We start from the raw sequence: 26,079 nt of genomic DNA on the forward strand, positions 1-26,079 counted from the left end.
GGTTTTAAATGGGGGAAAAGACAGTAAAACAGTGGGGTTCGGGGGGGATTTTTGATGTCTCTGGGATCCTTTCTGCTGAAAAGGGGTAATTAGCGGATTCGGGGGTGGACATAGAGGCTAAGAAAGGAAATAAAAGCGTAGCCGGTGCTCCTACCGGGCTCCCCACGGTTAACCCCCCCCCCCTCAGGAGCCCCCAGACCCTCTTGGGTCCCCCCGCAGCTCAGGGATGGGGGGGACGCTCCAACAAGGTGGGTCACCCCGCCCGGTAAACGGGGTTTTAGCGGATTAAAGCGCCTTTTGGACTCGCTTTGCCTTATTTTCTGGGAATTCTCCCCAATTCCTGCTTGTTACCCCCCGTGCCAGGGGGGGAGGCAGCCTGGCCACTGCCTTGCAGGAGCAGGGAAAGGGGATTTATGGATCCCCTCCTCTCTTTCTCCTTTTAAAGATGTCGCACCGAGGGATTTCACCAAGGAAAAAGTAAAATTTATATTGGGAAACAGAAAATTTCTATTTTCCTTTCCCTTCAAGTGGCGATTCCGGTGTCCTAAAAGCCATCCTAGCTGCTGCCTTTAATAATAATAATAATGGGCTTCCCGTAATTAGCAGACGCAGAGGAGGCTGCAATTCCGTGTTGTAGATGTGGGAGCGCAGATGCATCTTATTTTTCGCTCAGACCTGCGGAAGGATGCTCTGCTCATCTCCGCGGTCGCGGAGCCCTCCGAAGACGGGGTGGCTAAAGGAAAATAGAGAAAAAAAGAAGGGGAAAAGGTTGGAAGCTGCCACCTCCGACTATTTCCAGACCTGGATGCATTTTTTTTTTTTTCTCTCTGCATCTTGCGCTACGCATTTGAGGAGTAAATTACGCGGAGCCTCCGCGGGAGGAATCCGCGTCTTTACTGCGCAGCCTGGAAATGTAAATAAGCAAGCAGGGGAGGGAGGGGGAGAGGATGCTCCCCTGCGCAAGTGTTTAAGTTCACTCGCCTTTTGTTTTGCGTTGTTGATTTTTTTCCTGCCTTTTAATTGCTTTAATTTATTTTATGCGCGCTCTGATGCTAAATGTTATTTGGAGCTAATGAAAGAGTTCCAGTCCGCACTAATTGAAAGATGGAGAGAGAGAATCTTAAAAATATATGTACTAAAGGCACGAAGAAATAGATGGGGTCTCTGTAAATTAGTTACAAGAAGAAGAAAATTAAAACAAGGGGCGGAAAGGCTATTTGAGCTGGTTCTGGCTTCTTTACATCCCTCCTTTAGGTTCTTACCTTCAGTAATTAGCCCCAGTGCAATCACCGAGGAGCGAGAAAGGAGAGCAACTCGCATTTCGAGAGCCCCTATATCGATATATATCGATATATCGGTATATTCCTAGGGTATATTCCTCAAATCTATTGAAAAGGAGCCAAAATTTGGAAAGGAAAAGCTGTCCTGAAGTAAGAGAGAAGCTCAGGACGACAGGTCGAGGCGTGTATCGATCTAAAATGATTTTTAGTGTATTTATTTTGCATGGGAAAACGCAATTCCCAAACCCCGCGTGTTACTTTTGAATAAGAAAAAGGAACACAACGCGGTGGGAGATTCTTGGAGATTTCCATTTTATTTCGAAGAATTATAATAATCACAGATAAAGGGGGAAAAAAGCAACGCGTCGCCATTAAATAATTTGCTAGTTTGATATACAACATTTTACGTAGCACAATATTAATTCTTCTGCTGCTTTTTTTTTTTTTTTAATTTTATATTTTGTAGTCTTGAACAAGGAAGAACTCCGGGTAAAAATATTCACGGACAAAGGAGCATCGCAAGGAGAAAAGAACCACAGAGCTTACAGGGAGAAGGTGTCATAATCATTCATGTTATGTACAGGACTCTATACGCTAAATATAATTCGCATTCAGGCTTCCAGGTCACATTTTCTAAATTAAAGGTGCTAAACACGACCACGTTACTTCATACACAGCGAAGTACAAACGGAGATTTACAAATTACTTGTACTATCGGGAGACCCACATAGAAAAAATGTGTCTATTCCAACTCTAAAGCCACATTTAATAGGTAGATAGTCGTTCTATTGTACAAAAAAAACCACCCCAACTTTAATATAGGTAGTATTTTTCTCAGTGTCAGGAAACACAACGCCTCATTCCTAGGGTTTTTAATTATTTATGCACTTATCATTCATCTATTTTTAATATATAGTCTTTTTCTGTGTGTTTTCCCCCCCCTTTTTCCTCCTCGCGTGGGTTTCCACGTTTCCTGCATCCACCTCTCCCCTTTCATTCCTCATCATCATCCTCCCCGTCTGGTTTTTCCTGCCCGCTGGAGCCCGAGCAGGCGGTTTTATTTTCCTTTTTCCACTTCATGCGCCTGTTCTGGAACCAGATTTTGATCTGTCTCTCGGTGAGACACAGGGCGTGGGCGATCTCGATGCGTCTCCTCCTCGTCAGGTACCGGTTGTAGTGAAATTCCTTCTCCAGCTCCAGCGTCTGGTACCTGGTGTAGGTCTGGCGGCCGCGTTTTCTGTCCGTGCCTGGGGGAAAAAACGCAGATTTAAATCAAATTTGAGGCTTAAGGGAGAAGTTTGAGGGGTGCTGGCTCGGTCTACTCGCTCGCTTTTGTCTTTGGGGGCAGCCACCCACTGAGGACAAAATCCTCGGGGGATCTATATAACCTGGGGCAGCTCTTATTTTTATTCTCAAGAGTTCCTCATCTTACTTTTATTCTCGAGACGCTCCTCATCCTTCTGCTCGAGGCTTTCCCCACTTCACCCTCCCTGTCCCCAACCCCAAACCCACCCGAGATTTCATTTCTCTTCCTCTAGGAAAAGCGTGAAGGGCTTTTTTTTTTTTTTTTTGTGCGTCCCTGAGTGATTCACAAAGTTGGGAAAGTTTCTTGCTCTCGGGCTCTGAGCTGCCTGCTTTAAGTTCCCTTTAGACACTAGAAATTTTGGATGGCTGGGAAATAAATTCAGAAATCGAGTCGAGGGAGGGAGATTTCTGCTACTGACACAAATCCAGCTATTTGTCCTCTCTTAAAGCTGTCACCGGGGCTGCTGCTTGGAAGGTGTGTGATGCTCTTAATTATTTCAGGGGGTGGTTTGAGCACAGAGGTGGCTTTTGGGGCTGAAAAAGTGGCTGCTTGCCCAGAGGAGACCCTCGATGCCTCCCCAGGCTCCCCATCACCCTCCAGCTGCCCTCAAGGGGTGTTGGGGAAGGACCCAGATCCCAGTTCTCCTTCCACCCCACATTTCCCTGCGGTTTGATTGGAAATAATTCTACAATTTGGTGTTTTGTGATCCCCACTCTATTTTCCATGCAAATACTGTGTGTATCTGTAGTAGAACGTAACAGCCCTTGGCCTCTCCTCCACACATTCCACTGGACTCCTCTTCTTCCCCCCCCCACCTCCTTCTTTTTAAAAGAAGAAAAGATCCAGTCATTAAAAGGAGGGGTGGGGGGAAAGAAGCAAAATAGCCAGGCTAGCTGTAGAGTAAAAAATGTGCAGGTCGTGGAATGTGGGTTGTAAAATCCGCTGAGGGGAGAGAGCCATAAACTGCTGCTGAATAGGGATGACAACTCTATCTCTGCTCGCTGGTGAAATTCCACAAGCTCAGTCTCACAGTGGGCATGAGGCACCGCGGCTGCTGGGGGGTACAGGGGGACCCCTCTTTTACAACCCAGCTCGAGTTTCGGGTTTAGGCTCAGCAGATCCCAGAGCATCCAGGTCGCTTGGAGTGCGGGACCCGTTCCCAAACTCAAATTGTTGATCCTGACAGGGGGGGCGAGGGGGGTGGCCTTCTTAAATCTGGAGTCAGATAAAAGAAGAACTGAGGTGTTTACGACCACAAATATTTGCTCTTTGATAAATCAACTGGAAAAGCCGATGAATTATGGAGCAGGTAGTGGAAAGAACCGACCACCAAATAAGTGCGAGGGTGACTCTTGCGTTTATAAGACATTACGCCTTGGTTATTTCCTTTTTAATTCTGCTTGGCAAGAGGCTGGCCCGCTCCCCGCTCGCCCCCCAGGCTTCTATTCCCGAATATTTGGCTTCGGGAGGAGGCTCCCTCCTAGGGATGCTCTCAAATTGCAGTCTGGCACAGCAGAGGAGAAGCCGAGGGGGCTGAAGAAGGAGTTCACGCCTTCCCCTCGTCTCCCAGCCGGGACAACAGAGCCTTTCTCCCCTTTTTCCACGATTACACGAGTGTAAACACCACCACGCGTGCACACGGAGCCCAATCGGGATGCTCCGAGCGAGGGGAGCCCGGCCTGGGGCGCCTCAGGAGCCGGGATGCTCCCCTGCCAGAGGGGGTGGGCATTTATTAAATGTTAATTGACATTAATACCCTAAGATGATATCGGCGGAGCTGCTCGGGATCCATGTGCGGAGGGACCCGGGGACCCCAGCCCCACAGCAGAGCGCCGCGTGTCCCCCAGGAGCCTCCCCCAAGGTGCGGAGCTCACCGCACCCCTCCGCGGGGATGGTTTTCGGGAGGCGACACAGGCACAGGGTGCTCCCCCCTTTATCCATCCATCCATCCATCCATCCATCCATCCATCCATCCATCCATCCATCCATCCATCCTTTCATCCTTCCATCCATCCGGATTCTGGCCAGAGTCCCCGTTTTCAGAGCGAGGTTTTTAAGTGCCCCGAGAATTATGTGGTTTTGCTTTTTCTGATGGAAACACGCTTCGTGTAAGGGCAGCGCCTGGGACATTGCGGTGAGGGGCAGGCAAAAGGAAGCTTTTGCGAGCTAACAGAAAACAAACCGAGCCTGCAAGCACCTCCCATAAAGAGTTTCTTGCAGAATCTCTACCTCCACGGGAGCAGCACCATCTCCGTCCTGTAAATATCGGAGAAGAGGGGGCTGGCTAGTATTTCCTCAGCTCTCTAAGACAAACTGCCCTTCGCATGGCACATACACAGCCCCAGCACCACCAATAAATATTTAAAGCTAAAAGGAATGGCTTTATGGCTGGAGGAGGGCGGGGGAGAGGGGGGTTTGCTCTCTTCCCTCTCTCTTTTGAAGATGCGTTTTCAGTGAAACGTCATAAAAGGAGTTGGGGACAATCCCCCCCTCCCTCGCCTCCCCCTCCGCGCACGCCAGCAAATAATTTACGCCCCCCCAGCCCCCCTCCCACCCCCCCAACCCCCCACACCCCCCCCCGGCTCCTTTCTTTGGGGAGGCCGGCGCTTACCTGTGCTCCTCATCCACGGGTAGATACGGAAATTACTGTCGCTCTGCAAATCTGAGTCCCTCGGGTCGGTTTTGCTGCAGTTCTGCTTGGAAGCGTCTCCCGGGCACATCACGGAGAGGTTTTGCTCGAAAGGGGAACAGTGCATGTTGAAGGAACCGGGCTCCAGGCTGTAACCGGAGGGGTAGATGCTGGGGGGCTGGGGGTGCACGGAGCTGCCGCTGGAGTAGATCCCGGGCATGGAGGCAGCGAAGGGAGGCGAGGATCCGGCCCCATAACCTCCTCGCTGGGTGTTGGAGGCGAAAGCGCAAGAAGTTTGCTCGGGGAACACTCCGGATGGGAAAACCGACCCGGCGGCTTGATATTTAGAAAATAAAGCGTTGGCGTAATACAATGAACTCATAATTTGGCCGGGTGATTTGTAGGTCGGGACGTTTTAGTGTCGGTTTTTTACGAGGTACCGTGATATATTACGGAATTAAGAGTCCAGATTTACACCAAAAAGGAGCCCTTTTTCCTCCCGGCCCGTGTGACGCGGGGGCACGTGGCTCCGGCGGCTCCAATCGCCGCCCGCCCCCTCCTCGGGGGCAAAAACCGGGAGTGCGGCTGGATTTATAAAATATGATAAATAATTGATGCCGTACAAAACCCCTCCGAGATCGCGCTGCTGGAAGGGGTGGGATCGTGCTGGAGTCGATAAGCAACCTGTAATCAGTTTGCAGCGCTCGGAGTGAGGGAGAAAAGGGAGAAAAGGGGGGGGGGGTTGGGGGAGGAAAGCACGTTGCTGATAAACCGGCTGCTCCCTCTCGGTCTCTCTCTGCTGGAGGAAAAGGAAGGGAGCTCTATTTATCCCTTTATCGATCCCGTGTAACATTTCCCCGGCTCCGAGGTACTTTTTTTGCAGGACTGTACAGAATCCCCTCCCCCCCCTCGTCCCTCTCCCCCTCCCCTCTTGCATCCCCCCCCCAAAAAAAAAAAAAAAAAGACAAATGTCTCATTGATACCTAATAGTTTCAGGGTCCTTTCTCCCCTCCCCAAATGCCATTCAGCTCTATATCTAATTTATTCCAGCGCCACAGGCTTTGAGCTCGGGATTGAGCTGGCATTTGCTTTTTCTTGTTGCGAAAAAATAGAGAGCGCTCAGATCCCTTGTTCAGCGCTTCTGCGGGACTCAATTACAGGCAGAAGGAAAAACCTGACCAGCTGGCTGATTTGCTTTCTGCTGGGGAAGCAGAGAGACCTTCCAAAATGGGATCTGCCTCATTATTTTTATTTTTTTTTTTTAAAGGGGGAGGAGGGGGGTGTTTAGAAAGAAAAGAAATCCTTACGGGTAGGAAAAGCAGCTCAGACAATGGTGGCTGCGCATCCCAGGGTGCTTCTCCTCTTCCAAGGTTGTGTTGGAAGGGCTGGGTGTGCATCCTCTCAGCTCCAGAGGTGAAGGAGCAGCGACTGACAATTGGGATTGGGTTGATTTTTATTTATTTTGTTTGTTTGCAGGGAGATGAGTGGGAGGAAAGGAAGGAGGAACCCGGAGCTGAGCTTCATCTTGCAGGGTGGGCGAGGAGAGAGGGAGAAAGAGAAGAGGAGGAAAGAGAAAAGGAATAAAAACCAGCGCACGTTACCTTCAGGCAGCATTTCCACACAACCTGTCACCACCCAGGAGCTGCTGGAAACAACAAGAAGAGCAGAAAGCATCGCAGAGCCCCGTCCCCCTCTCCCTTTCCCCCCATCCCCAGCCTCCAGGCCACGATCCAGCATCTCTCCAAGCGAAAAGGGCTTTGATGGCCTGGGCTGCAGCTCCGACACAATTGACTTTTATTTCCTTTCTATCAAAGTGGTCCTGGAGGAAACGGAGCAGGGTAAAAAGAATGATGTCACGGAATTCTCGCTTGTAAACTTTATTGTAACTTTCTTCCGCCGCTTCCAGGTTTAGACAATAGAACAAAGTGATGAAAGAACAACAAAATATATCATTAGTTCCCCCAATAAAGTAATTCACGTATACAGTATACATTCTTTTTCACAGTTAACCTAAAGATCACTTTACAACTTGCTTCACTGTGCGCATGCTAACTAAAGGAGAGAAAAAACGCTTTTTTTCTTGTTATTTTTTCTTTTTTCCCCTTTTTTTTTTGGAAGAGACATTTAAAAATTAAAAAAAAAAAATATTAAAAAAAAAAATCCCAAAACCGAACCAAAGCAAAGAACAGAAGGAAAGCAAAGAGAGAAAGAGAGAAAGAGAGAGAGAAAGAGATAACTATAGCATAAATAGGCAGTTTCATGTTGTTGGGATGTTTGTCTCAATAGCTACCTCCGGTACACACAGAGAAACCACAACGTAAAAGGTGGGAAAATCATTAAAAAAAAAGAAAAAAAGTGCACAAATGTAATTTCATGTAACTCCTATAGCGTTGAAAGCTATGTTAACCAACCCACCCCCCCGGAAAGAAGAGAGAGAAAGACAGAGAGAGAGAGAGAATTTCACAGTCATGTTTTACATAAGCTATTGCGTTACACTACCACTAGTTAATAACTGGCAAAAGAGACCTCCTGCTCCCTTTTGCATACTGTTCATTGTATCAAAGGATAATCAGGAAAGTGGTGCTTACAGCTATATTGTTTTACAGCAATAAAAGGCTTTTTTTTTTTTTTCCTTTCTCTTTTCTATGCATTGTTGGTTTTTTTTTCCCACCCCCCCCTTACATTAATGCGGGGCGCAGGGGCTCTGCCACCCCAGCAGCGCTTGCCTTTCAGTCCTTAAAAATCCTTTTATTTCTTGTCCGCCTTCTGTGCTTCCCCTTCCTCGTCCACCTCCTGGGCTCTTTCCATTTTCTGTTTTTCCAGTTCCTCCTGCTCGCATTTGCTGCTGGGAAACTTGTCTTTGTTGTTTTCCTTTTTCCATTTCATCCTCCTGTTCTGGAACCAGATTTTGACCTGCCTTTCTGTCAATCCCAGGGCGTGCGAGACCTCGATCCTCCGTTTGCGGGTCAGGTAGGGATTAAATAGAAATTCCTTCTCCAGTTCCAGCGTCTGGTAGCGGCTGTAGGTTTGTCTCCCCCTCCTCCGTCCAGCGGCTGCTGGGGAATCGCAGAGGTTGGATGGAAGAGGGGGGGAAGAAGAGAAGGAGGTTGAAGGAGACATAAACCAGGCTCGGGAATTAGCTCAGTCAGGCTCTCACACTCACTCACACTCACTCACACGCTCACTCACACTCACACACACTCACTCTCACACTCACACACAAGGGATGGGGAGGAAAAAAAGACTCGCAGGAGCACAAGCAGCAAGCGAAGAGGGGAAAAGAAAAGCTCCTGTGCAATATTATCAAAGGGAAGATGGTTATAAGGGACCAGGGGTGATGGTGGCAGGGGAGGAGGAGCGGGGGGTCGTCACCCCCCAGCCCGGCGCTTGCACACTTATTATCACCCGAACCACAACAACAGCAACTCCGGCTCTTTGGGATCCCGCAAAAAAAATAAAAATAAAAAATAACGAGGTGCAACCCGGGGAGAGCGAGCAGCCCCAGCGAAATCCCAAATCAAACGCAAAAAAAAAAAAAAAAGAAGGGGCTTTTTTTTTTTTTTAAAGGCTGTAAAAGTGCCATAAACTTTAAGGACGCTTCCTTCCACAGAAAGCCCGGCTCGCTCAGCCCCCCAAGAAGAAAAGGTCTCCTTCAGGGTAATTAAACGATAAAGCAATTTACAAGTGCAAAAGTTTACCCCTATAAAGCAGTAAAATACAGTCGCTGGGGAAGAAAAAGGGAGAGAAAGAAAGCAAGAGGGGCAGAGAGAAAGGAAAAGGGGCAGAGAGAAAGGAAGAGGGGTAGAGAGAAAGGAAGAGGGGTAGAGAGAAAGGAAGAGGGGTAGAGAGAAAGCAAGAGGGGCAGAGAGAAAGGGAGAGGGGTAGAGAGAAAGGGAGAGGGGTAGAAAGAAAGCAGGAGGAGTAGAAAGAAAGCAAGAGGGGTAGAAAGAAAGGAAGAGGGGCAGAAAGAAAGCAAGAGGGGTAGAAAGAAAGCAGGAGGGGTAGAAAGAAAGCAAGAGGGGTAGAAAGAAAGCAAGAGGGGTAGAAAGAAAGCAGGAGGGGCAGAAAGAAAGCAAGAGGGGCTACTTTATGGGCTCAGGAAATGCCTCCTCGCTGTCCTCTCCATCTCGCCTCACCTTGCGGTCGCATCCAAGGGAAAAGCTGGGTGGGAGAAGGGCTCTGCTCCGAGCTCTCCGCCTCCTCCCCGAGGCCGCTGGCAGCGAGCTTGCAGTCCGTGTACTGCACCAAGTCCGAGTCCTGGGGGCTGAAGAGGCTCTGCCTTTGCAAGGGGTCGTAGCCGTAGAAGTTGCCGGGGTCCCCGTGACACGCCACGGCGCAGGGATTCTGCTGGTAAGGGGAGCTGGAGAGCGAGGATGCTCCGTGGTAGAACTCCTGGATCTGGGAGGGATGCTGGAAGGTGCCCCCCGTGCCGGGGCCGTACACCACGGTGGGTCTGCCCCCCAGCTCCTGAGCGAACCCGCAGTCATAGTAATTGGGGCGCAGGGAGTCCCCGGTTTTGTATTTGGAGAAGAGGGAGTTGACAAAATAAGAGCTCATTTTAATTTAAATAAGAATATTTGGAGGAGGAAGAAGAAAAAAAAAAAAAAAAAGGCAAACAAAAAAAAAAAAAGCCGACCAGACCAGACCACGGGAATCTATTAGCAAAAAAAGAAAGCGCTAAGATGCTAAGCAACGACAGTTTGTGATTTCCAGGAATATAAAAGGAGGATATAATCAAAACTCTAAGCCTGCATGATATTGAATTCTTTCCTCCCCCCCACCCCTAAAAAAAAAAAAAAAATCGCCACTTAAGAGTTCTCGCTTTACATTTCCAAGAAGAGATGCCAGTTCATAAACAGTTTTCAGTGATTTACTTCAGCGCAAATGAGTTGTTTCATATTTTGCAGTGTCTTTTCATGATCATTTGCATCTATTACCAAAACCTCATCCTATTGGCTTCTCCTTACTCCACACGGACTCTGCACCGCATGATTGTGAAAGGAAGAGTGTGAGAGAATAAAGAAGGAAAAGCAAGCGAGGGGGAGCGAGAGAGGGAGAGGGAGCGAGCGAGAGAGAGAGAGAGAGGGGAAGGGAGAAGGAGGTGGGGTGAATATACGGATTAAATATGTTTAACTACCTACATTAATGAGATATCGCTCGCCTCACAACAAATCACATACCTAGACCACCCAAAAGATTGATTTTTTGGGGGAGTGTTGGAAAATTAAAGAGAAGCGCTCGCAGTCGTTAATTTCAAAATTTTAACGAGGCAGTTTTAGCCTTTTTAAATGTCAGGGTCGCTTTGGAAAACTGTAAAAGAACACGATTTAATTGCTACCAGTTTTAAAAGGTCCTATAAATGTAATTGGTATTTTAATACAAGTTATCAAATCATACAGCTTCTTACCCTAAACATATTTTAAAACAAACGAGGTAGTCATATTTAACATTTTAATGATCAATTTCCTTATTATTGATAAAGGTTTAACTATCGCATGAAGGGAATTGCATTTGTAATAGCCCCAAAAAAGGCAGTAAACTGCTTAACAAACTATAAAACGCCATAAAGCCGGGGATGTTGTTGTTGTTTATACCGCACGACATAAAAGCCGTTAGGATTTTACGAGTTCGTTCCTCCACTGCTATAAAGCAGCGGTTTCGATTGGACCCGTTCCCCTCACAGCGAAGACGTGGAGGTGTCAATATTGAATTAAAACGATTATAGTTTTTCGTATATAACATTGACTTTTGGTGTCTCTCCCGCAGCCCCCTCCTGCTCCTCCTCCTCCTCTCAGGACTGATTCGAATGTGGCTGGGGATGATGGAAAAATCAAAAATGTGGGGTCCCTTATCACCCTCCGAACAGAACCGGTACCCTCGGTATCCAAAAGCTGCTCTCCACCCCACCCCCTCCTCTCAAACTTCAATTTTTCCCCCATATATATATATATATTTTTTTTTTGCATGATGCTTCCAATGAAAAACCGTGAGGGGTGGGGGGAGAGGCTCTTTATTTTATTGGCATTTGGTAACAACGGAGCAAACTTACCCCGAAGATGCCAACGCTGCAATTTTTCTACCGTCTAAACACACAGGGGGTAGATTTTGAAATTCATTTATCGCACTCAGCAAATATTACCGGGAGGTATTTCAGCTAATAACGACACCAGCCCCCCCAGCCCCAGCTCTATTTTCCAATATTTCAACCTTCAAGAGGAGTTAAATCCACTCTTTTTAACCTCTGTTGGGTTCCTTTCCCCTGGATACATTTCTGCCTCTTCCCATCCTACCCGTCCGCACGTTTTTGACCCCAAAAAGGTGAATTAAAAGCGGTTTCCCTCCTCCTGCTTCCCACCGAGGGGCGATTTTCGACCTCCCCGACGTGGAAAAGAAGAAAAAGTTGAAACGTTTCGGTTTTTTTCTGTCTTGTCAGAGCTTTGGTAAAAAAATAAATAAAAAAAAATAAGAATTGGCAGTGGGAATAAGCAGGGAATTAAGGAAGGCAGGAAGGGAAAGAGAGAGGGAAAGAAAGAAAACAAAGATAGGAACGGAATAAAACTTTAAAAACATCCTTAGAGAAATAATTTAAGTAAATACGTTTCCTTTATTTTGTGCAGGGATAATTTCAGCCGAGTCTAAGAGCCTTTTTCAAGTAATTATTGTTGTTGGAGTACTTGCAGTGGTATAATTAAGGCTTTTCCCCCCTAAAAGACAAGTTAACATTTTATTTTCCCCAACACTTTTATTGTCGATTAAGCAGATTTGGGTTTCATCTTTGACCATAAAACCCCAGAAATGGAGCACAGAAGTAAATAGAGATTCGCAGCCTGGATTGGGGATGCTCGGCGCTGGAATTTTCAAGAAAAAAAAGGAAAAAAAAATAATTTAAATCGACTAAAGTGTTTTTAGAAAAGAAGCTTTTGTCTTCTTTGTATATTTGCAGGCGTGATCCCATCTATCCAAGTGGGTAAAGTGAAAAAATAGAGGAATTCTCGTTCCTACGTGGACCCTAAGAAGGTGAGAGTGAAGTTGTTCTTGGAAGTTAACATTTTTATCAAGTGCAGTAGAATTTTATGGTCATGATGTGCTGGTAACTCACCGATGCGCCAGGAATCAATGGGTGATCTTAAATCATCCCCTTTACTGTACTTAGATTCCTGACGAAAAGAAAATGTTTCTGTTATAAGAAAAAACAAGTAGGGATGAGTTTGTGTGCAGGCGTGTGGGTCTGTGAGAGAGAAGATAATTTATAAATACCCAGTGGAGGAAAGATTTATTGGGAATTCGCAAGGAAAAAAAAAATAACCCAAACCATTTCCTAGGTAAATCTTAACTTTTCGCTCCTCTGAATGCAGAGGGGAGGGATTTTCCTTTATTTCTCCCATCTATTTCTGTTTATCTTTGTCTTACACTTTACAATATTTAAACAGAGTCTTGAGATGCTTAAACTTTGCTTCTTAAAGCAAGATATTCTACTCTGTGCTGCTGTGTGGATCAGTTGAATTTGTTCTGTTCCTCCCCAGGACGACGCGTTTTCGGGGGTAACTTCAGAAAAACAATTTTTTTTCAGAAAATATTCCTGGGTGACAACGTGAAAGAAAACCTACAATAACCTTATTGCCAGCATCGCTTTCTGTGTTATTTGTAGATGAAGCACTGGAAAGTCTAAATAATATTTGTCTCGCAATTCTGAAACAAAGGCCAAAATAAAGTGAATTAACGAGTTAAAAGTTCATGTTTTTTGCTGCTGCAGCATCAGTGGAGTATTTATACGTATTACAAAATGGGGTGAGTTAGTAGCATTTTGGGTTAATTTCTTATTTTGTAACATTTAAAAATTAAGGGAAGACCTTGGCTCAGAGCATCATTGCCAAAAGACAGAGGGTTACAACAAAAATTACTATTTCAACTCCTAAAAAGCTTACACCGGCCTTTTTGGGCGATGTCTATGAATCTAAACAATATAAAATAAAGAGCTGAGAAAGCGCGGATCATCCTAACGTCTGAGGTAAAAAGCAGGGGGAAATTTTCCTGATTCTTGGGGATTTTTTTCTCCCGAAATCTTGGATCCACTTTCTTTTTTTCCAGCCCCGCACGCGTAAATCTTCGCTTTGGAGATAATTAAGCTGTCCTCCCACCTCCACCCGGAGTAGCTGAAGACAAAACCCGATGTTTCCCCGCCGCCACGACCTTTAAATGAACATTTAAAAGAGATGCGCGCCCCATCTCTCACCGCGTCCCGGCGCGGAGACCCTCTAGAGGAGCTCCCCCCACCCCCGTCCCCCACCCTCGCAGGGAAAAAATAGATGGAAACGATAAAAATAACCTATAAATCGGTTAAATAGCCATCGTTAACCCTTTGTGGGATGCGCGAGGATGCGCGGGGATGCGCAGGGATGCGCGGGGGGGGGATGCGCGTTTCACTCGTGGAGCACGAGCGCCACCTCGCGGCGCCGCGTGGAACTGCAGCCCGGCTGGGGGTGGCTGGAAGGGGGTTGGGGGGGGGGAAGGAAAAGGGGGTCCCTCTAGGAGCTGGGGAAACAAACCCAGGGGATAAATTGTAGAAAAAGCAGGAAAAAAAAAAGGGGGAGAAAAGGTTCCTCCTCCTCGCCCCGCAGCGCTGAAGTTTTTACGCGAGGAAAAGCCGCAGCATCCAGTCCCCGGCAATTAAAAAAAAAAAAAAAGCAAAATGGGTTTTGCTTTTGAAAAAACCGCTATTGTTTCAAATTCCGAGACTAAACAATCGGTCATTCTGCATCTGGAGGGGGGGGAAGGCCAGAGCTGTAAACCCATAAAGAGCTTCCCAAGCCCAGACGTCTCGCCACAACTTGGAGTGTGAGAGTAAAGGGGGGGTTTGTGCTGTTCTCTGTGGGTTGTTGTGTGCAGGACTCAGCCTGGAATTGCTTTAAAGGGGGGAAAAAAAAAAGAAAAAAAAGTTGGGGGGTAAAAAAAAAAAAAAAAGGAGGGAAAAAAAGAGAAAGAACAAAGGAAATCATCCAGAGCGCTGGATTTTCACGGCATCTGCAAGAGAAGAATAAATTAGCAGAAGTCCCTCCCCACCTTTTCTCTCACTCTCTTCTCTCCCCTCCTATCTTTTAACTACCCCCTCCTATCTTTTAACTACCCCCTCCTTTAGGGAAAAAAAAATAAAAAAAGGGGGTAACTTTGTGTCCGAAGCAGAAATTAGAGCATTTACACGTCGGGTTTCCCCACATTCCCAAGTCGTTGTAGTAATTTAGGAGTTCCTGAAAGTTTTCTTGCACTGTTTGCTTTACAGCCGTTTAGTTCCTTAACCTTCAGAAATTTATACCCTATAAAGTTTTATAGCGGTCATATTCTTTTATTGCAGCACACTGCACTGAATTTTCTTTTTTTTCCTTTTATGACAAGTTACTTCCCTTTCTCTCTCTTCCCTCAGAAAGCTCCAAATATCTTTCTTCTTCTTCTTTTGTTTTCTTTTCAGAGCTGCTCCAAAGAAAGGATTTTTTTTTAAAGTAGTGAAATATTGCCCTTTAGAGCACCCATTATGTTAAAATTTAGTGGAGATTCCCAGTTATATTCCTCACTACCTGCTTCCTGCGGGGCTGAGCAGGTTTTGTTTGTTGGTTTTGGTTGTTTTTTTAAATTTTATTTTGGTTTCGGTTGGGGTTTTTTTTTAATACAGAGATAGAAACACTTTCCAAGTGCTTCTATTTCTTCATGAACAATAAAATGCCGAAGGAATTAAGAGATGGAATTATAGGAACAGCTCGTTGAGCCCTTGGAAAAATGAACCGCGTGTCAAATCCGAGGTGGGAAAGCAGGGGGGGGTTTCCCCCTGTTTGTTTTGGATTTCGATTTCTCCTCAGCAAAGTTTTTCTTGGGAATAAGGAAAAAAAAGAAAGCAAATCCAGCCGGTCAGTTCTGCGCTTTTGCTTCGGGAAAGCAAAGATAAAACCCTCAAATCCAAACAAAAAACTCAAGCAAACAAAGAACTAAACAAGCCACCCCCGGTAAATGCAACAGAAATTAGCCACCTCCAGGTTAAAAAGAAAAAAAAAAAAAGAAACGCAGCAGGTTTTGATGGGACCAAGAGAGAGAAATTATTCCATTTGCCTGTAGACATATTTTTTTTTAACCTAAGCAAAAAAATTGATTCTTATAATGCGCTTAACGAGGCGCTAAAGAACGCAGGAAAACACAATGAAAGTATTTCTGACTTTTCAGATGAAACAGGAGAACACAATGAGATATCGGTGCTGGTGTTCTAAAATCGATTTTTATTCTGGAGCATTAAACAACTCTGGAAAATACATCCCGGCTGATGCTACAGAGGACAGGGGTTTTTTTTTCAACATTTCTTAAGTAATCATATTTCCTAATAAATGAACTAACATTTTAAATTCTATTTTCAAAGAACCTTATTTCGTCGTCTTAAAAATATCCGCTCTTTACCACAATTCTAAAGAAAGGGGAAAACTTTTCTAGCTCCTAGTGGCCCTTGGGTTACAAACATCAATTAAGTCACGAAAACGCTTCTGAAAAATATAGCGATGAGGATTTTAGTCAAATCCACCCTCACTTCGAGATATGAGGAATCTATCAATCCAGCATGAAGCAGATTTGAAATGAATCCATCCTTGAGAAGAGTCAAACAAAGCTGAAAATTCTGTCTGCCCAGCCTAAACACAGAGAAATTACCTTTTTTTTCGACCCATTCTATATATTTTTTAATAAATCCAGATTTAGATAAACGATCCTGCTGCCTCCAACTTTTTTTTTTTATTTTGTTTTGTTTTTCCCCAGCTCAAAATGCCTCCGAAACTGCTTTTCTTAATTGAGTTTCGAGGAAGGAGATTAAGGTCTTGGGCACGGGGTGAAGTTTGGTTACATTTAACTCCCTCCGGCAACAGAACAGTTAAAACTGGAAGCCCCTAAGGGGCTGCTCCACGATGGAAAGTTTTACAGGAGAAAGTCTGGGCTTTAAAAAAAAAAAAAAAAAAGCCCAAAACACTAAAAAAGAGGGGGGAAACAACCTTTAGGAATGGTCTCAAACATCAAGCTCTGGTTCCTTCTCAAGTGGAGGAATTTTTTTTTAATTTTTTTTTTTTTTACCCCTTCCAAGAGGAATTTCAGGGGTGGAAATTTCAGTGCACCGAGGAGCAGCCACTTGACTCTTATCTGGGGGAGCAGGAACGCTTTCCAAAAACGCAAACCCCTCTATCGCTGCTCCCAGAGCATCCCTGCTCCGCGGATAACTGCACTCCCTCGGAACCTGATGCTCCTAAAAATCAGATTTGCACCGTTTCGTTCGGATCTGTAGCAGAAATAAAACTAATTTCTCTGTTTTCCCCCCTCTGTCTTATTAAAACAAGCCACCTTGCACTCGCCTTGCTCCTAGAAAGCCTCCTGGCAGCTAAATATACAAATGTACACACGAAAAAAAATAAAAAAAAAAACCGAATGAGGTTTATTTCGAAATTTTCCAGCCACTAGCAACTGCAGAACTCTTCGCGTCCTTAGAAAGCCACAGCAGGAACAGAAAACGAGCTTCAACATCCACAGAAACACAACCACAAACACGTTTTACAATACCCACCATGTCATCGACTTGTACTAAACTCACCCCCCTCTTCGCCCCCTCCCACCCCCCCAACCCCCCCTTCCCCAAAACAAAGTTAAGTCTTACAGAGATAAAGGGAATGAGAAAGCGATGGAGAAAGCTCCAGCGGGTCTGTCACACGAGGATTCGGCTCCAGCTGACATGATAAAGGTCTAGAATTCTTATTTAAAACGCTTCTTCGGGGTGAGGATGAGGATGGAGAGGAGGGGGGGGCAGCTCGGAGCCGCCTCATCCTCCCCCCCCCCCCCCCGGTGCCACCCGAGGCAAAGGGAAAAGATGCTGGGAGCTCGTTTCAGGCAGAAAAAGTCACCCCAACCCAACCCCACCCCAATAAACCCCCCCGACAATTCAAGTATTAAAAGCATCTCAGTGACCAGGAAGGGAAAAAAATCCACACAGGGTAGGGTTGGCACTTTATCTCTGCAACAGCTTTAGGAAAAGTCAATTCACAATAAATTATAAATATACTAGCGCTAAGAACACAACCTCCCCGTCCCTTATAGCTCGACTAAGGTAGTTTTTTTTTTTTAACTAGAAAAAATCCCATTCTTCCTCTGCTCTAAAAAGTTAGGAATGAGTTGGCAGGGGTTCTTCCGCCCCTTTTTCTCCTAAATAATTTACAATGCGGCTCTGAGAGTGCCCCCCACACACTCTCTCTCGCCTCCCTCCCCGGCTTTTCTCCTCTTCCAAGTGACCCAGTATAAAACTACCAGATGAGGAGTTTTGCCTGTAAAGATCCTACAAAACTTTCAGGTCAGAGTCACCTATCTGCCATGGCTCGACTCACATCAAAATCCTGCCTAATAAAAAGAAATAAAGAAAAAAATAAAGAGGGATTGGGGGAAAAAGAAAGAATAAAGAGGGATGGGGAAAAAATAAAAATAATAAAAAAAAAAAAATAAAGAGGGAATAAAGAAACCCAGCGCGGTTGGGAGTTGGACTGTCATTAACCGGCTACCCCGGTATAAAGTTGGAGAGTCGAAAATGATTTGTTGGGTGCAATTAAACGCCAAGTCTTACGAATGTGTCTGTAGTTTAATTAAATCGTCTGGTTCCTTGGCCACCTCAAGGGGTGAGTGTGTGTGTGTTGTGGGTGTTATAGGGGATCATTGTCCTTACGTGAATAAAGAAAAGGCAGCGAGGTTTGGGGGGGGGGGGATTGGGGGGCCAGGGTTGTATTTTCCATCTTGCTTTCCATGGAGAAAATGCAAGTGGAGAAAGCTGCTGCTCAGAGGAGAGCTCTGTCTGTGATCCACTGCGGGGAGAAAAAAAAGGGGGAAAAAAAATAGAGAAGGAAAACAAGAGAAGAGAAACAAAACCCAGCGTGTGTCCCCAAAAGGAGCTGCGTTTGGGGCTAAGTTGCTTCCTACTAAGAAGATAAAAAAGGGAATAATAAGCAACATCTCACATGCAGGGGGGGAGGTGGGAAAAGGGGGGATCCCCCTCGTGTTTGGGGGGTTTGGCAGCTCTGAGTGGGGGTGCTTGGCCTCGGAGGCAGGGAAAAAGGGTTGGTTTTTTTTTTTTTTTTTTCATTCTTTGCCCTGTTCCTTGTTCATTTTCTTCATTTTCATCCTTCGGTTCTGAAACCAGATTTTGACTTGTCTCTCACTCAGGTTGAGGAGTCTGGCCACTTCGTGTCTACGGTCCCTCGTCAGGTACATATTGAATAAAAACTCCTTCTCTAGCTCCAGGGTCTGGTATTTGGTGTAGGGGCATCGTTTTTTCCGGGAGGAGCGGGCGTGCAGCCAGCTGGCAGCTGGGTTGGCTGAAAGAAAAGCAGCGAGATCAATACTGAGTGTTTCTCAGAAGGTTTTAATCATACCATCCAAATATTAAGATTATTACACACGCGTGCGGGTGAAAAACGCTCCCAGGCATCCGTGGGAGCAGCGGAGCCCGTATAGAAATTATATGGGATCGTTGGGCTGTGTAGATAGAGAGGGGGGATCCCAAAATATTGTGTCCCCCCTGGAATTGGAGGGATGGGACCCCTAGACCCACAGGTCTGGTTAGACTCGATGATCCGGTGGGTCATATTATAGAATAACAACCTGGTTATTCTATAATTCTATGATTCTATGATTCTATGATTCTATGATTCTATGATTCTAGGTCTGTGTCCTCTCCATGCACAGGGTGGTGGCTGCGCACACGCGTGTATCTGCGCACACACACGCGTATCACACGCCTCCACACGCGTGTGACCTCACACACATGTCTAGATGCACACGTGCCACCAGCAGAGCTCCCCCCACCTTTTCCCAGCTCCATCCCTGCCAGGTAAACACCCACATCCACTCCTATTTTCCCATAACGCCCATCTACACGTTACATATTTCATATACCAAGACACCAAGGCAAAAATCATATTTTTTATGATTTTTTTTTTTCACTTTTTCCCACGTGTCTGCAGGAACAGAGCAGGGAGAGGGGGTCTGGGGAAACCTTTTATAAACCCTTGCCTATTTTTTTTTTTTTTCCTCAGTGCCAAGAAACGCTCTCCATACAATAAACATCCTCTGAGGGCTGGACGGGCTCTGCTGCTGGAGGTCTGGAGAGTGTTACCCAGAGACAGGGGCTGCAGATGCAGCCAGGGATAAATATCAGGCTGCCCATCACCCCCGCGTGTGGGAGAAACTGCGTGGGAATCTGTTGCAAAAGGACATTTCAGGGATTAGGCTCTTCTTGGGGCGAGAAAACAAGATTTTGGGAGCAGAAACCACCCCTGCAGAGACTAGAGAAGTGAAGGTCGCACCTAAAGGTGAAGTGGGTTTCGAGTAAATAATAAAACGTTTACTAATCACATGCAAATATTAGCTGACCGCTAACTGAGAGGAGGGAAAGAGTGAAATGAAAGGTTATGGGCAGACCACGTATTTCTATTTTATTTCCTTTGCCTCCTCTGAAATTATGACTCGAAGCCATAAACCTTTACACCAATTAAATGGGCCATTATAAATATATATACATACATACACACCCCGCGCCAGCAGAACCTTCCCTCCCAGTACAGTGAAATATACTGAATATTCCTAAAAAAATAATCCGGTTAATCTTCTACTGTAAGTACTGCCTCTTACAAATTTGCACGGCTATTTCCTTAATGTAATTGACTTGATCTAATATGCAGAATTAAATATTAAAGAGGAAGAAAGCTGTTAATAATTGATACTGTTAATCCTCCTACCCATCCTTTAGTGGCGAGGGAGGGTTCTGCTTCATAGCAGATTTTTATTCGGTTTGGGTTTATTTTTTGGTCATATCTTGGGGTCGTTAAAGCGTAAGATAATTTAAAGGCGACTGTTGTTTTATCTCTTCACTCTACACAAATCCCTAAACAGGAAAGTGGATGGGGAGAGGTTCTGGCACTGCTTTTCTTTAAAAGCCAGAGAAGAAATGAACGGATCCCGGTGCCACAGACAGGTTATTGCGAAATACTTTCCAAAATTGAAAGAGTCAGGGAAATTGGTGCAAAACAGCTCCGTCTTCCAGCCCTGGCAGCCTCTCAACCTCATCCCAGATTAAACTATTATTTAAAACAAAATACGCGTTCTAACCACATGCCAGAGAAACCGCACAGCATCCCCCAGCACTTACTTATAACTGAATAAGGTTTTCTTGGACGAGATTTTTTATATATTTAATTTCAGGGACATTGAGCACAGAACCTGGATATTTATTTAATTCTCTCCACTCATTCACCTCACGGTTGCAGTTTGTTCTGGATCCCTGCCCAGTACAATAGAACAGGAGTTTTCTTTTTGTGTGTGTGTGAGTGTGTGTGTGAGTGTGTCTGCATGGGGGTTAAAGGATAGGAGGGGAAAAAAAAAAAAATCACCATAACATCCTGCACAAGGAGGGCAGGAAAGCATGAGGGGAGAGGATATTCTGTATTTTTAATCGTATGGTTGCAATACTCATCGCTGATGCTGTTCCAGGGGGGTTGGGGAGAATAAAAGTGAATTCAGGGAGAATAAAAGTCAATTTAAGGGGAAAAAAAGGAATATATAAGTGCGTTCTGCACACAGCCCCGAGGAGCTGCACCTTCAGCGGGGGTTTCTCCTCTCCCAGTTTGGAAAACTTCGGTTTTTACTGCTAAATACCCTCGGTGGGTGCAGCCAGGGGTCTCTTTCCCTCTGCCTCCTGCTCGATTTTGCCTCCCGGTTCCCTCTCAGATGGAAACCAGGTACCGGCACGAGGTGGGGGCACCGATTCTTTCTTACTCAAACCCCATTATTTTATCATTATTATAATAATTAATATCATAATTGCTATCATTACTATTAATATTGGTGTTAATATTGCTATTAATATCGTTATTAATAGTATTATTAATAGCATTATTGTTAGTTATTAAATATTTTCGAGGCGAACGATTTTTATCCATATTTCAGGGTGGAAAAGACAACGCAGCTCGCGGAAAATCTGTAACTGTTTCCCAATCTGGTTACATTACAAATAAAGGCTAATTAAGTTGAAAGCGCACACAAACAAACCCCCCCCCCCTTTCTTCTTTTTTTTTTTTTTTAGACTAGGAAGAAGCGTGGCTGCGGAATATTCATCCCCACATAATAAACGAACAATTAAAAAATAAACAAGCAAACGCGGAGGTGGTGAAGAGGGTGGGGGGGAAGAAGCCACCACGGCCCCAGCACCCGAAGCCGCGAGGAGGTGCGGAGCGAGCGCGGAGCGCGGAGAAGCCCCCGCTGCTCTTGGCTTCCCCCACGTGAACTTTTCCTCCGTGATTTCTCGTCTTCCCCGCATTCCTCCTTCTCTCCCCACCGCCAACCTCCTCTCCCCTCTCCCTGCTTTTCTCCCCGACGTTCTCTGCCTCCCCCCCCATCCTTTCCCTTTTCCCACCTCCCGCACCCGCGTAGATTTGCTCCCGCTTACTCCCGCGGTCTCTGCTGCCGGAGCCAGCGCTCTGGAGGAGGAAAGAGGATTCTCTCCAGCTTTTGTCCGCCCTGGACTCTGTTTAAGCCCAGAGACGACGCTCATTTTAATTTTTATTCCCATTTCCCGGCGCAGACAATGCCACCCGGCTCCCCTCCCCACCTCTCCCCTTCGGTTGGGCATCAGCAAGCTGAGACTTTTTTTTCTTTAAGCCCTGATTTTAAACTTTCCGCAGCATTGTCCCCTTTTATTGCACCTCCCTCAGCTTTCATACTGTTCCACTTCCTCACTTTTATAACTTACTTTGATCTGTCCTGTCTTTGTCTTCGCTTCCTTCACAAACTTTATTGTCCTCGTAGCTGGGCCTCTGATTGGAAACGATCCCTTCCCTTGCAGCAGAAGTTTCTAAATTGTACTCCTGAGTTCCCTGCTTCTCCCCGGGGCGGCCCAGGAGCGGCTCTGCCTTTACAGACCCGGGGAGGTTCTCTGCTCGGGGCACTGGATCCAACCAGCTCCGCAGGTACCTGCTCTCAGCTGGGACGCTCTGATGCTGAATATATGGATGGTAGACGGCAGGAAGGGTGCCAGAAGGATGTGGATTCAAAGGAGTCCAGGAGGCGCTGAAAACTGGAGCTTTTGGCTGGAAACTACAGGAGGGGAATTCTAGATGCTCACTGTGGCCAGCTTGCCTGGAACTCGTATATTGCCCAGATGGAAATTTAGCGGAAGGCGAGTCTTCGCTTTCGTGACTTATGATAGAGTCGACATAGTAATTGCTAAGAGTCCCAGAAATGGACATTCTCAGACATCATACGGTTCAATGAAGGGAAAAAAAAAATTATATATATATATACATATATATATATATATATAGGACAGATCTAGATTTGCACTCTACCCCCTTCTCCAACTTCCCAGCCAACAAAGTACAGTTGGGCTGCTGTGTGGTGAGCTCCCAGCGAAATGATTGGTCAAACTTTTTTTCGTGAGCCTGATAAAGCGTCAGTCTCGGCGTAAATCAATCGCAGGCGAGGGGGCTGCGCTGCGCTGTCATCCGCCCTTGCATTCCATATCAAGGATGGATTGTTTTATGTTTACGCGATGTTGCAAAACGTCAGGAGTTTCAAAAAAAAAAAAAAAAAAAAAAGCCACAGAGCTGGGGCTAATATCCCTTCTTAGATTTGCTCCTGAAATATTATGTTGGGAGGGGTATTTCTATTTATTTATTTATTTATTTATTTATTTATTTATTTATTTATTTATTTAAAGATGCTGATGTGCTCGCTTTGCCTTTAATAAGCATCACGGGGGAATAGAGATAAAAGCTATTCTTTGCCACTCGGACTCCAGAGTACGATAGTAAAAAAAAAAAAAAAAGAAAATAAGACCAAATCAAACCCCCCTCATGGCTTCATACACACACACACACACATTGCAGGCACAGACACAGAAATACACACGTATGTGCGGTTTTTATAAAGAAAAAGAAGGATTTAGGTAGCAAGGTGGTGGGGGGCAGCGGGGTTTAAATAATGAACCATCTGGGATGGGGAAAATGGATTGCTAACATGGTAAAACGATGTGGGGAAATATGAATTTCGAATGGCACTGACCGCAGCCCCTCCGCACATCCCCAGTTCGGGCTTCAAATCCTTCAAAATATCCCTGCATGAGGACATAGATTCCATGCTAGGTGAAATCTCAGGGTTGCTTTACTCAAGCTAAAATAGTTCCCCACATTGTTGAAATCAGAAGCCTTCATTTAAGTTTACAAGGCTAGTAAAACCCAGCGCGCCACTGATCCGGCTTTGTTACCGAACGCCTCAAACTTGTGATGGTTAAATAGTTTAATAAAACTTACATTAGCTTTCTTTGATTTTTATAGCCTTGAATTTATTGCCTGGGGAAAAAAAAAAAAAAAGAAAGGGGGTAAAAATAAAAAGAATCCCTTGCATCTGCAGTCACCGTGTCGTCCCCCCCCATGTATGAGCCCACGGTGCGTGTCAAGAACACCCCATTCCCCCCTGTCTTGTTTTTTTTTCGTGGATTTTCCAGAAAACGAGGGTTTCGGGTGGTTTTGAAGAGAGTGATTGACGCGGGGTTGGAGCTCGGAGCCGTTCCCGGCGATGAGGGGTAACCGGGTCGGGTTTACCGAGTTATGATGATAAATCCGTTTATTGCGAGATGCTCCGGTGGCGCCGTAAATGTTGGTTAAGGAGAAGGTGCGTCCTGTGATGGAGGCAAAAGTGTTTCTCTGGACTTCAGTCCGGATCAATTTGCCTCCTTTAATCTATTACTCCCTCTCACCCCAACGCTGGAGGATGTTTCAAGTGAAGGGCAAAGAGATTTCTAGGAATGATCCATCATCACGAAGCCTTCCTGAAGTGGGTTGGGATGGAAGTCATATTAACAGGCTAATAACAACACTGAGGGGTGGTAGTAGCTGCCTGAAATGAAGGAAAAATATATTTTGCATTTCTCTATATGAGTGTGCGCGCTCCTGTGGGTCCATGGCTACAAAAAATGTGTGTGGGAAATCGCTATGAGAGGTGGACGATGATGAAGGCGCTTTAAAATCTACAGCCAAAGCCTTAGATTTCCGCTTATTCCTATAAGAGCTGCTTTTCCATCAGCATCTGCCCTTCAGCCTGATGGAGAGACTCGTTTTCCTGTGCCCAGGACCAGAGCTCCTCTAAATGAGACGCTATTAGGAAGCCGCTCATTTTCATTTAGAGAAAATCGAGGGGTCAGGGTGATGGGAAAGCAGAGCCGGAGCTGGGTGCCGGTGGCCAGATTTATTTGTAATTTTTGCATCTCTCAGAGTAGCCAGAGCCTCCCCCAACCAGCTCAAAATCCTCCCTGGGATGGAGCAGCAGATCCAGCCCGCAGGCTACAGCCAAGGTGAGTTCCAGGAGGGGTTGGGGAGCCCCCTCCAGCCTCTGGGCTCAGATCTCGCACATCCAGCCGTGGGGAAATGCCCCCAGGTGAGTACCCCCCCCCAACTCTCCTCCCACGGGGGTTAATCCGAAGTAACTCCGCTTTGCCCCTTTCGCGTTTAAACCAGGGGAGGCAGAGAAATCCGCTACCAGGGAGCAGCGTGGGGCAGAGTCGCTGCTCTCTCCAGGGCATCTGAGAAGATCGGGGGGCTGTGTGAGACGAGAGGGGGGAAATTTCTTTTTTTCCCAACTTTTCATACTTCTTCCCTGTTCCCTCTCTCTTTTTTTTTTTTTTTTTGAACTTCCTTACGAGTTGGAGAGGTTTGGAAATGAAAAGACCCTGCGTCACCAGCCGTGAAATACGAGCTGGTGGCTCACGTTGTCATATTTCTCGGCTTTATTGCCTTTCAGAAATGATTTTTTAAAAAATCAGACTATTCCACAAGAGATTCAGAGGGACTCGGAGAATGTTATGAGAGCCTGGGAAAGGAAAGGGCTGATTTAAGCGTGTTGTGGAGATTAAACTCGCTTGGCGCATGGAAATATGTTTATACAAGTGATGGATAAACAGCCGTGTTGGTAGAAGGGTGTTGAGTAAGTATAGATGAAATTATTGAACGTTAATTGAAGCAAAACACCTGTTCTCTGCTCACCAGATAGATTGGCCGTGTCTCACCTATGATAAATACATGCTTGGAAAAAAATCCTGGTGCGCCTCCTATAAATAATGATGAACTCTGTCAGCGTGTGAGTATATAATTTTCTGTAGTATATAAATTTAAGCCAAGAAGACTCTCAGGAGCGTGGCTGTGAGGCAGAAACCGAGGGTTTTCAGATCCCTGGTGAATGGAAACCTCACAAGAAGATCTGCAAAATCCATTTGCTTTTGCTCCTCTGGAGGTTTCCGTTTGTTCAGTGGTTTATTTTTTATACATATCCCCATAGCTCATCTCTTTGTAGCTTTTCCGAGAGAGGATGAAGGCAAATCAGAGCTTCACCCCATCACGTCGTGCGGTGCTGCCTGCTTAGGGTGATGCTATATAGGCGTTTATATTTCCTAATTCCAAATAAAGCCCATCAGAAATTACATGAAAGGCTTTTCTGTGTGCAAGAAAATCTTGGAGAAGGAAAAATCAGGGAGAAAGTGACCTCGAAGCAGAGCCTGAAAGTCTAAACAGACAAATCTTTGCGAGAGAAGAGACAGGATGTTCACAAAACTGGAGTAATTTTAGATATGTGCTGTTTGGGAGCTGGTGAAGGGAAGTGGAACTGTAAATAGTTATTTAACAAAAAAAAATTAAAAAAAAAAAGTCCGAAGTGGAAACTTCTTCCTGCCAAATATTTGGCTGCGAGGAAAAATTCGAAGCGTTGTCAGCTTGCGATGGAAAGCCAGAGGCTTCTGAACTCGGAGAGTGTTTATAAATAATCTTTAT

The 26,079-nt window shown here is 45.6% G+C and overlaps 4 protein-coding genes across 5 annotated transcripts in view; 1 reads left to right on the top strand and 3 right to left on the bottom strand.

The window, feature by feature from the left end:
• The window catches only part of ATP5MC1 (ATP synthase membrane subunit c locus 1), a 110,176-nt gene that overhangs the window by 8,973 nt on the left and 75,124 nt on the right, over positions 1-26,079 (top strand). The window lies entirely within an intron of this gene.
• Positions 1,590-5,929, bottom strand: HOXB7 (homeobox B7). Its single transcript, XM_069876856.1, has 2 exons — positions 5,198-5,929; positions 1,590-2,527 (listed from the first exon to the last, which is right to left on the bottom strand). The coding sequence occupies exons 1-2, from the start codon at positions 5,595-5,597 to the stop codon at positions 2,274-2,276; spliced, it is 654 nt and encodes a 217-aa protein (XP_069732957.1). The 5' UTR covers positions 5,598-5,929; the 3' UTR covers positions 1,590-2,273.
• Positions 6,997-10,981, bottom strand: HOXB8 (homeobox B8). 2 transcript variants are annotated; one of them, XM_069877065.1, is made up of 2 exons: positions 9,352-10,981; positions 6,997-8,271 (listed from the first exon to the last, which is right to left on the bottom strand). In XM_069877065.1, the coding sequence occupies exons 1-2, from the start codon at positions 9,770-9,772 to the stop codon at positions 7,964-7,966; spliced, it is 729 nt and encodes a 242-aa protein (XP_069733166.1). In that variant the 5' UTR covers positions 9,773-10,981; the 3' UTR covers positions 6,997-7,963. The 2 variants fall into 2 exon arrangements, with proteins under 2 accessions (XP_069733166.1, XP_069733167.1); XM_069877066.1 differs by having other exon boundaries at positions 6,997-8,268; positions 9,352-10,980.
• Positions 18,179-22,835, bottom strand: HOXB9 (homeobox B9). Its single transcript, XM_069876777.1, has 3 exons — positions 22,577-22,835; positions 22,014-22,544; positions 18,179-18,582 (listed from the first exon to the last, which is right to left on the bottom strand). Exons 2-3 carry the CDS (start codon positions 22,507-22,509, stop codon positions 18,347-18,349), a joined length of 732 nt encoding a protein of 243 aa, XP_069732878.1. The 5' UTR covers positions 22,510-22,544; positions 22,577-22,835; the 3' UTR covers positions 18,179-18,346.

This window comes from Phaenicophaeus curvirostris, chromosome 26 (assembly GCF_032191515.1).
Source record: "Phaenicophaeus curvirostris isolate KB17595 chromosome 26, BPBGC_Pcur_1.0, whole genome shotgun sequence".
Classification (NCBI taxonomy): domain Eukaryota; kingdom Metazoa; phylum Chordata; class Aves; order Cuculiformes; family Cuculidae; genus Phaenicophaeus; species Phaenicophaeus curvirostris.

What these genes read in the sequence shown, in the direction of transcription:
- HOXB7 (XM_069876856.1), bottom strand. Translation starts at nt 5,597, where the DNA reads ATGAGTTCATTGTATTACGCCAACGCTTTATTTTCTAAATATCAAGCC. An exon ending in CCCGTGGATGAGGAGCACAG is followed by an intron (nt 2,528 to 5,197) that starts GTAAGCGCCGGC and finishes TTTTTCCCCCAG; the next exon opens with GCACGGACAGAAAACGCGGC.
- HOXB8 (XM_069877065.1), bottom strand. Translation starts at nt 9,772, where the DNA reads ATGAGCTCTTATTTTGTCAACTCCCTCTTCTCCAAATACAAAACCGGG. An exon ending in CCCTTGGATGCGACCGCAAG is followed by an intron (nt 8,272 to 9,351) that starts GTGAGGCGAGAT and finishes GCGATTCCCCAG; the next exon opens with CAGCCGCTGGACGGAGGAGG.
- HOXB9 (XM_069876777.1), bottom strand. Translation starts at nt 22,509, where the DNA reads ATGTCCATTTCTGGGACTCTTAGCAATTACTATGTCGACTCTATCATA. An exon ending in CAAAGACAGGACAGATCAAA is followed by an intron (nt 18,583 to 22,013) that starts GTAAGTTATAAA and finishes CTTTTCTTTCAG; the next exon opens with CCAACCCAGCTGCCAGCTGG.